Source organism: Rhagoletis pomonella, unplaced genomic scaffold (genome assembly GCF_013731165.1).
Source record: "Rhagoletis pomonella isolate Grant_MI unplaced genomic scaffold, Rhpom_1.0 Rhpom_scaffold_00004, whole genome shotgun sequence".
Taxonomy (NCBI): Eukaryota; Metazoa; Arthropoda; class Insecta; order Diptera; family Tephritidae; genus Rhagoletis; species Rhagoletis pomonella.
In genome coordinates, this window is record NW_023458558.1 from 57,452,462 (window position 1) to 57,462,918 (window position 10,457).

At 38.0% G+C, this 10,457-nt stretch overlaps 3 protein-coding genes across 3 annotated transcripts; 1 reads left to right on the forward strand and 2 right to left on the reverse strand.

Moving 5' to 3' along the window:
* Positions 1 to 942: 942 nt before the first annotated feature.
* LOC118738525 (chymotrypsin-1-like) lies at positions 943 to 2,043 on the forward strand. The gene has a single exon (XM_036469461.1). The coding sequence runs from the start codon at positions 1,008 to 1,010 to the stop codon at positions 1,800 to 1,802; it is 795 nt and encodes a 264-aa protein (XP_036325354.1). The 5' UTR covers positions 943 to 1,007; the 3' UTR covers positions 1,803 to 2,043.
* A 1,481-nt stretch (positions 2,044 to 3,524) lies between these two features.
* Positions 3,525 to 6,076, reverse strand: LOC118737860 (chymotrypsin-1-like). Its single transcript, XM_036468654.1, has one exon. It carries the CDS (start codon positions 4,439 to 4,441, stop codon positions 3,617 to 3,619), a length of 825 nt encoding a protein of 274 aa, XP_036324547.1. The 5' UTR covers positions 4,442 to 6,076; the 3' UTR covers positions 3,525 to 3,616.
* A 1,166-nt stretch (positions 6,077 to 7,242) lies between these two features.
* On the reverse strand, positions 7,243 to 10,174 carry LOC118737859. Its single transcript, XM_036468653.1, has 2 exons — positions 9,195 to 10,174; positions 7,243 to 8,430 (listed from the first exon to the last, which is right to left on the reverse strand). Exons 1-2 carry the CDS (start codon positions 9,207 to 9,209, stop codon positions 7,468 to 7,470), a joined length of 978 nt encoding a protein of 325 aa, XP_036324546.1. The 5' UTR covers positions 9,210 to 10,174; the 3' UTR covers positions 7,243 to 7,467.
* Positions 10,175 to 10,457: the final 283 nt, after the last annotated feature.

Consider the following 10,457-nt stretch of genomic DNA (forward strand, 5'->3'; position numbering starts at 1 on the left):
CAGAAGTAAAGTACTCTCTCGAAGTATGAAAACCACTCTCTATAAGTCACTCAATATGCCCATGGTTGTATGTGGCAGTGCGATGGAAAGACCAAGTGGAGAAAGAGTGTGCACAGAAGAGAAACGACTGACGTGCTTTTTTGAACTCCGCCAAAATCTCTTAGGAGTTTTTTTTGTATCTGTATACAACTTTTTTCGATATTGTGTATTGAGCCCCAGCCTTGATTTCTTCAGTCTAAATATTGTATATAGAAAAACCCAAAATTGAATGATTTATGAGCGCTAGATAAATGATTTTAACTGTATATGTATAATCATACAAACATACAAATGTATGTGGGTAGAGGTAGGATCTAGTCTAGACGAAATAAAAATTTATTTGAAGTTTTCTATCCCTCAAGTTTCTCGCTTTGCAAGCAATAAAATATGTACGTGCAATAATACCAACTCTTAAGAATATAAATATTTGGCAGTAAAAAAAAAAATATAAATAATAGCTACTTGAAATTTGATTTTGAAAATGATTTAGTGTCCATATAAAATTTAGTCATAGCTGCATTAATTCATTCAAAGTTCAATCAGCAATAACATTACATACCAACACTAAATGTTTTCCAACGTACAAATGCTTGATCACCCACTAATTTATAGGCGTTATGACTAATCAAATTACTGTCCATTATTGCCTGATTTATTATTTACTTATACTTCATCGGATCTTAATCATTTTAGCAAACATATCACTGGCGTTTAGCTCTATCATTCGAGAATTGGCTATAATGAAGGGCCGCCCTCGTAAGCAGCGCCGAAAAATATTCGAAAACACTCTAAGAATGCTTCCGCCATCTAATATCAGTATCGCGAATACCAGTCACCTCTTATCAGCAGCAATATGCGTGCCAAATTTATGCTATAAAAGTGGAAGCACCCCACTGTGTAAATTCAAATTATTTTGAGCTACCGTAAGGTAAACAACACATTGCCATATAAAAGTTAAAGCGAACGAAATGTATAAAATCGTAATTATTCTACTGAGCGCTTTAGCGCTATGGACAAGTTGTGCGGCGCGTGATATTGGCCGTGTAACGAATAGCAACTCCATTGAAGGTCGCATCATTGGCGGCTATGCGATAGAAAAGGGTGTCGCCCCCTATCAGGCTTCCATACAGAACACATTCGGCGAACATGTGTGTGGCGGTTCTATTATCGCACCGCAATGGATTTTAACGGCTGGCCATTGCATGGATTGGCCCAAGAAATATCTGAAGATCATCACTGGCACTGTGGAGTGGAAGAACCCAGGCGCCGTTTACTTGGTGGATGACATCAAGGTGCATTGCCTCTACAATACGCCAATGTATCACAACGATATCGCGCTTGTACGCCTTACTGAACCAATTGTGTTTGACAACTATACCGCGGCAGTGCAATTGGCTACCAACAATACGCTGCAGGATGGCGATGACTTAGCGCTCACCGGTTGGGGCAGCCAGAAGGCGTGGGGTAATGCTATAAACAATCTGAATAAAGTTAGCTTGGAGTACTTGGATTACACTGAGTGCACAAAATCAGTAAAGAATTCTAAATTTCTTGGCGATGGACATATTTGCACATCCACCAAAAGTGGAAAAGGTGCCTGCAGCTACGACTCGGGCGGTCCATTGGTCGATGCCAATCAGGTGCAGGTTGGTGTTGTCAACGGTGGTGAGCCATGTGCCTTGGGCTATCCCGATACGTTTGCCAGTGTGTCTTACTTTCATGACTGGATAGTAAGTACCATAGAAGGTACAAGCGCATGCTGAGTTGGAGGTGATTTGGTGTTGGAGAAGCAGGTGTGGGTGGATAAAAGCCAACAATGATCAACTATTTAGGTTACAATTTAATTCTTCATGGATTGATTTAAAAGCTTGCATACTCGTACATATGCCAATATGTAAGTACATGTGTGTGATAAAAACTATAATGATCTACCTTAATGCAGAAGCGAATATGTAAACCCAATTTTTTATACTACATTAAGTTATGTACTGAAAACCAAAAATAAAGAAGCAGTATTTTTAGAATTTGCCAAAAAATATAAGAATGATTTTCTATTCAGTGTATTCCATAGGTAGTACTTGGTTGAAAATCCAGTGCGGCACATAGTAAGAAACTTTCTTTGGTTTTTTAGGTTTCAAATGTGCGTAGTTAGGTAGAGTGTGCGTATGAAATTAAATAGACATTTTTGTAGAATATAAACAGATTCAATTTTTTTTGTTGCATAAGGAAAATTGAAAATGTCCTTTTAAAATTTTATCCTTGAATATCCTTGAAATAATGCAATATTTATTTTTGGAAAAAATTATATGTTACGGACTTATATAAACTCGATAACATACTAGAATTCGTCTTGCTAACTTTATCAGCTTAATATATTACCTATTAGTCCTTGTGAATCGAAAGAAAGAAGAGGAAAAAGTTAATGAATCAAGTATGAATGAATGAAGTACAAACAACCTACTTAAATATTGCATACCTCTTGGCATCGAACATTTTTACCTTGCAAATATCGGCTATACTAAACAGCAGTGTGACCAGGTTTGTAAAGTGTTTGTTGTACAATTAAGTTAAGTATCCAGCGATACGAACCGAAGAGATTTTGGGTAATCCGTCAAGTATTCAAGGATAATCGTAACAATATTTTTGTTCTAGCCTCCAAATTTTAGGTCTAGCTTCGTGGCCTTTTTTTTGGGAATTCAATGTTAACATTTTATGAGTAATTTTCATCAACGCGTTTATACATAGCAATGCAAAAATTACATAATTTTTTGAAACTTTGAATTTTCGTGAATTCTTACAGCAAAACGTATGCAACTGTGTTATTTATGTTATAAAAGAAGTCGGCAAAATTAGAAGCTCTTTTTAATAAACCCTTTTAGGCAGGGGTGTTTAAGTAAGATCTTACCTTTGGAAACTTTATTAGAAAACAAAGGAATAATTGGGGTCAGCTTATCGCTGTGTGTCTGGTGGGGGGTTAAATTGGTATAGCGTCATCATTAAATATTTCGTAAAAATGTACCCCATCTTTCGCTTAAAGAGATCAGAAAAAGGCCTTTGGTCTTTGGGCAACAAAATTTAAAAATCTATTTAATGAGTACCGCTCACCTGAATTTTTAGAAGTGGCGTTGAATTTTTCAGAGCAAAGCCGCTTTTTTAACTAGTTTTTTCACTGCCTTTTAACTTTTTATAACCTTTCTTAAAGGCAATTTTGCTCATTTTGTGCGATTATCTGGTCACACGTATATAAAGTACAAGCGTTTCGTTAGCTTAATATAGAAAAAACTTATAATTTAATGAAAGGCATCGTAATCAATTAAAAAGTGAATTTTGGATTTTAGGTTAGTTACGACTTCTTATGTTTCAGCGACGAAGTGGGATGAGGTACTTTCTATTTATACATACATATTGACGTAACGGTTTGCTCATTCAAAAAGTAAATAGATACGATAAAAAAAGTCGTGTTAAGTTAATTGAATCGCCTCACATTTATTTATCTGCAATAATATTAGTTTTTTTTTATTTATTTATATACAGCAGTTATTTTTATAACTGCACCTCTCAATTACATATCAACTTTTCACTCCGTCGCCTCTGTTGTGGCACTCAAATGTGTGCGTATAAAATCATGATAGTATGCCACACTTGCATGCACATCTGGGTATCCCTTCGCACAGGGCAATCCCCAATTGACTAACGCCACCAAGGTGCCATTGTGCACCAAAGGACCGCCTGAATCGCCATGACAAGCGCCTTTACCGTTATCATTGAAAGTACACAGATGTCCTACATCAACATAGTTGGATAGATTGTCTGGATGTGACTTGCGGCATTCGTCATATGGCACCACACGTACAGTCAGCGTCTGCAAAATATCCGGTATGGACCCACCCAACGCCATTGTACCCCAACCGGTGAGCACGAGTTCGTCATCTTTTTTCAATGACTCATAACCGTACTTTACCGCCTGGGTGTGTTCATCAAACACGATCGTGTCATTCAAATGCAACAGTGCAATATCGTTGGCGTATGGTGGATGATTGTAGCTCGTGTGCATCACAATGCGATCGGGATAGTAATATTTGCCAGTGTTGTTTTTAAGATTTTGTGCACCTGTGAAAATTTGTAATTTTGTAGCTGATGCTCCTGAAACACAATGTGAGGCAGTGATGATCCAACGCTGGTCGATAATAGCACCACCACAGAAGTGACGACCCTTAAGGTTCTGCATGGAAATTTGGTATGGTGCGAATCCCTCAGGCGCCGCTTCACCGCCCACTATGCGAGGATTTGATTGCGGCGGATAGATGACTTCATCCTCGTCCTTTGTAATAGTGCGACCGCGAACCACTGCGAGGAGGGCGACTTGGACAAGCAGTAGACCAATTATTTTGTGTTGACACATTGCGTGGCGTGGTAGTAACTACCTGATAACGAAAACAGTTCAGTTTTTATACTAAAATTAGAGCTATGCCTTATATCTATTGTAAAATGTATTTAGTATACGGCAAGTCGGGAACCCTTGCGGAGAACTTATCATTACCTCGTCATTGACATTTATGCAAGCGAAGGTAAGACCTGCCGTGACAAAGCAAAGTTTGGTAAATTAGCATATTTGTCCGCAGTGCTGTATTCACTTATTCGCATATATATGGGACGTTCCATGTCAAACGGACCAAAGCGCTGTTCAAAATTCTATGAGATAAAAATTAACGTAAATCATGCCAAAAGACTAGCGAATTTATTTGATGCATCAAACAAACCGTGGCAGAAATGAAAATTCAGTATTACGTAAATGCTGCGACCCCTAGAAGACGCCATGTCCATAAAAGCGTAAATAAATTTGTCATTAAGTTTGTTAAAATAGTTCTGAGTTATTTGATCAAGACGGATTCCAATCCCTTTAGGGTCGCTGATCACGAATGTGGCATCATAATTTCGATATTCAAAATGGCGGATCCAACATGGCGGAAGATTTTTATAGAATTTGTCGGATTCACTTAGAATCGTTACTCGGGGGGCATATGGGTCGCTGATTACGAACCAGAAATAAGATTGGAAACATTCGAAATGGCGGACCCAATATGGCGGATAAAAAAAAGCAAAATCGATTGGATTCGTTTAAAACTTTACAGTTGGGGTTTTTTAAAGTCGCTGATTATGAATCTGAAATCAAATTAAAAAAATTCAAAATGGTGGATCCATATTGGATGTACCATTTATTTACGGAAAAGTTGAAATTGAAAGTAAGTACAGGGCGTATGAGTTACATTTTAATCTCGTCTAGGTAAGCTGCTAGCTCAGATAGTAGGCCGTGAGCTCTAACAGCTTTATAGTTTTTCAGCAGCCATTCGTACCTCGTCATAGTCACGTTTTGGGATATCGAATCCGTCGTCTTCTACTAAGGGCTCGTGTTCATATTCTCCCAGGTTTCAATGCTGACTTTGTTACCCAAGGGCAATTTGATTACGGAACCCCGTCGGTCGCTCGGTTTTAAGATTTATTTGCCTTGAATACAGAACTGGACCACATTATAGAGCACAAATATTTAAGACGTCGACTAGAGGAGGCGATACTGGTCACTGCTTATAGATGGAAAACATTTCGTTAATTTGAAAGTAATTAGGAAAACTAACACATTCCCACTTCCTTGTGACAGTGCCCACCTCTGACTATGATACTGCGTTTCTAAGGGATTAATAATTTTACCAAAATGTGTAAGAAAAGCTCCTCAAAGGCAAACTGCAGTGTAAAATGTATAGATTCCCATGCACATCGCCTTCCAAAGTCAATATCTAGTAGTAGTTACTTGAAGAGATCCAAATAGACTGTGTAATATCCAAGCAGTGTCTAAACTACCTTTAAACTAGTTTTTTTTTTGTGCAAATCTATTAAATAGTTTGTTAATTGTGCTTCTATGACTCAGCACCTCCTAGTGGGCAGCTGGTCAGCATTCGCATAATTTCATAATAGTTTTTAAATTTCAATTCTTATTATTTTTGGGGTAAAGCACTGCGACCTGAAGATCGATTGTGCCCCCTGTGTGTTTGTTAACACAACATCCGAGAGAAACTTTGGTATTGAGCCTAGGTCTCTGGATTTCACTACGCCCTCGGTTACTAAATATTTAACCAAGTGTCTTTTGGGTTTGCGCATCAGTGCCGGACGGGCGCCGTGCAGTTTTGACAGCCGTTCTGCAAAATCTACATCGCTGCAGGTGATAGTTCAGCCTGCAGTGCCCTGTCAGAATTCCTGTAATAATTCTTAAATAATTCTTGGATAAGATTATATAAGGCTTTATGGATTACGTGTGCCCAAAATTGATTTGAAATGCCCTGGAGCCTCTTCCTCCAGCCGGACCAGGGTAGAGAGTGCCCCCTTTCCTACGTCACAGGAGGCCTCTCGGCCAATTGAAGGGGTTTATGCTCATTTCTTCGTAAGTTTTTCGGTTACTCGTTCTCTTCAGAGGACCTAAAGTCGATTGGTGAAACCAAGAGTATTCAGCTTGTCAAGGCACTCCATCCCCAATTTAGATGTCACGTGATGAGCGCCTTAGTGCAAGATCGCACTGTTCTGATTTCGGTAGTTCCGCTTGATATTAAGTTTCCGCCTTAAAATTTTACATATGTTATATAGATTTCGAGAAATTCAACCTCAATTCAATTATACCTATCCCGGTACACCCTTCAGTCAATGAACCATCAGTGTTCAGGGCACTGTTTCTACTAATACTACTAAGAAATCCTGCTGCGACGATGTTGGTACCCGTCACCCTTAGTATAGCCAAGTTCACCTGAGTCTGTACACACATCAATTTGAAGAGGTGTGAGATCTAAAAGAACTTCCAAGGATCTGTTGGGCAAGTTCGCAAGGCTCGGCTAGATGATAAAAGTTGCTCGTAGTTGTCGAAGTGGAAAGTTCTGCAAATAACTCATACAAGTTAACGAACTAGTCGTCTTCGGATCAGGTTTTATCAGCTAATTTAACATGAAGAAAAAAATTTGAAAGTTAATTATTTTCTCTTTGAGGTGCTTAGGCGGTCTATTACAGTAAAATTGTTTGTGATTTTAGATGTTTTGGTTTCAAATTAACGGCTAGATAAAATCCCTAAACCATTTGTGATACATCATTGTATACCCTTCGCAGGAATCGTGGGTAAGACTTTAATTCGCTAACAACTATAAAAAAGATTGATGTGTAGGTAACATTTTTATATTTTATGTATGTATTTAATGTTTAATATAAGAGCGTATTTTGTTTAAAAGTTTTAATTTAATGATCTAATGCATATGTTGACTTAAATCTAAAATAACAATCGAGCATTGTTGCTGATTCTTGAACTCTGTAAATATTTTCGTATACTAAGTGGTATGCAACAACAAATTCATAAAAAATAACATTAAGCATTCGTTGACAAAATGGAGATCTTTATTACTGTTTCGCTGGTGGTAAGTACTGAGGAGCAGCCGGATTGATGGCATTCGAAGGTTGATCCTCGTATTGCGCAGCCGTATCCTGCTGCTGCTGAAGCAACGGTTGCTGACCCAATTGTTGTTCATCTTCGTCCTCTTCCTCCTCTGGCGCATCGAGCGAACCCACAACTGAAGTTACCGGCGCTAAACCTTCATCGGTAATGGTGGAAGTGCCGCCTAAACTGTCATATTGCGATTGAATTTGACGCTGTGCATTGGCGGCCTCCTCAGGTGTGCGATACTTGATGAAGAACACTTCGGGTTTGTTAATCTGCTGTGGCTCCTCCTGAATGGCCTCTTGTAAATCGGTAGCAGAAGTCTTCTTCGCCAGCACATAAACAACAGTTTTCTCCTCTTTGAGTGCCTTGGCCAGATTTACAGCAGCAACCTTGCTGGTCTGTGCTGGTGTTTTCACAAATAGAACATTATAATGTTTGCGTGGTTGTGCGGCTAAATGGTTCAATTCTTCGCGTAACTCATCTTCGTTATCTTCAGGTGCTGTGTGTATGAAGAAACTTTTAGTCACTATAGGTTTCTTAGCGACCTTGACACGTTGACGTGAACGGCGTTGTTGTTTGGCGATACTAATTGGTGCGAGTGGCAATCGGAAGCCAGCTGGTGCAGGGAAATTGGCTGGCATGGGTAGGGGTGCAAGCTTTTGTGGTGGCACGGGATACAATGGCTGCAGTGCTGGTAATGGTTGCCTTTGTTGTTGTAGCATGGGTAAATATTGCTGACTCGGTTGGGTGATTTGCATCGGATTGCCAATACTGCCTGGCATTTGTTGTTGCAGCAAGTGCATGATTAGCGGTTGTTGGAAACCAGGGTTGTAGGGTGGATGCTGCCATTGATTATTGTTATTGTAGCCGTTATGTAGAGAAATGTCGGCGTATGCCAGTGTTGCCAATGCCAGCGAAAGAGGCTGTATAGGGAAAATAAAGTCAGCAGATTTATCAGTTTGCTTGCTAATTTGCTTGTAAGGATCATAAATATATTCATACTAACTACATATCGACACCTGAGTGGAAGATCGAACTATCCGGACAGCCAGCTCGAAAACGCCCTATCTCAGAATACTTTTCAAGAATCGGCTGCTGAGGTATGACGTTTTTCAATAAAATTCTGAAATAGGGCGTTATTCAATCAAATTCTGATGTAGGGCATTCTTGAAAAATTTTCTGAGACAGGGCGTTTTGGAACTGGCTGCCAAGATAGGTCGATCTTCCACTCAGGTGACGATATGTACATATGCACGTATACACGTATATTTTAAATCCAAAATTAAGCTCCGATTTGCTATTATTTTGCATTTTTTTTTAAGTTTTATCTTTGGTTATAAGTAAAATGTCGATTAAACGGAACCGAAGTTCGTCATCCACTAATGTTTTAGAAAAGATTCTCGTAAGTTGGCTATGGTTTGAACTCAGTCATGTAAGGTCTTTTCAAATGGAATAAATTTTATGCAAAATGTAAGTGTTTTTTTTTGGCTCGATCACGCTCTTCACTCTTTATAATTATGTGCCAAAGTTTGGCATCTTACTATGTACTGTCTTATTTTTCTCTTCATAATATAAACTCTACACTCAATTTTAAAACCTTCAGCTTTTTTACATATTTTACATATTTTAATACACTTTTAAAAACTGTAGCACTTCAAATATACGTATATATTTTTTAATCACGTACCACAAAGATCTTCATATTAATGCTTAGTTTGCTGCTAAGTTAGGTTAAGTGAATTGTTGTCTTAAGGTAAAGACCACTCGAGTTTGACTGTTGATCAACTGCAGCCACTCCTTGCTTTTTATACTAATCAACAACATAGTCGCCAACATTCATTAAATATATGAATACTTAAACATTTTCCATTTGTTAGGTTATACGGTTGATGCGCTGGGATGAGCGAGCAGTAAATTGAATGTCACACCAAAGTGACAGTCCTCTTCTGTTTGGCTTCTCAGGCTAAATAAAGCATTTACCACTTCGAAAACATATGCGACACGCATTAAGCCACCAAGCATTGTTAAACATAAAATCATAATAACAATACCCCAAAAATTTGCATTATTTTTAATGATTACAATAACAATGCGTAGAGCATAAAAGATATTACAAATCCAATCTGCCGCCCAACAAATCACCTATTTAACAAATATTTCAATTGGAAATGCATAAATAAATGGATCAAACAAAAGCATCTAAATTATAAGGTTCGACTTATTGTACACACGGTCTGCATAATGATGCATTTTTTCGAACTTAAATTTGGCAATGATCTATTCAAAATTAGTATTTAGACATAAAATATTGCATGCCAACTTTTAAATTTTTAGGCTCGTATTTCAGAAAAAGTGAATGGAGCTTAGTGAAGGCAATACAAAAAAAAATTCGCAACGATGTGATACATATTGATGTATGCATATATCGCTGGCAAATCAGGGCACAATCCAAAATTTCATGTTTTTGAGTAATATAGCGAAATAAGTTTATAGATAACCATATTTTTCTGTGGCATATCGACATATGGGCGATTCCCGCGAAAAAAGAAACATTTTTGCCATAAATGGACTCGTTAGGTAGTGGCAGGGTCGAGATTAGGAATGTTAAAACAGGGATCCCGGGATGCCGGACTTTTTAAGGTCTCGAAAATCCCGGTATTCTTGGCAAGTTATCCCGGGATTTTCGGGATTTGTAATTTGCACTAATGGCAATAATAGAAACTCCTTTTCTTGACCAGTATTGGCTATATTTCTTTTTTATTTAATAATTAATATTTTTTTTATAAATGTCGAGCTCATTATACATATAACACCGCGCGACAGTAAACTTTAAACACAAATATCAATATATTCGCGAAACTATGGGGCAAATAAAGTAAAATTGCCGTTATAGTTTTTCACTCTGAGGTCAGTAATTTAAAAATGATTTAAAAAATTCAGGGAAATGTGC

Bases quoted from the DNA above. Each gene is read 5' to 3' on its own strand.
- LOC118738525 (XM_036469461.1), top strand. From the start codon at position 1,008: ATGTATAAAATCGTAATTATTCTACTGAGCGCTTTAGCGCTATGGACA.
- LOC118737860 (XM_036468654.1), bottom strand. From the start codon at position 4,441: ATGTGTCAACACAAAATAATTGGTCTACTGCTTGTCCAAGTCGCCCTC.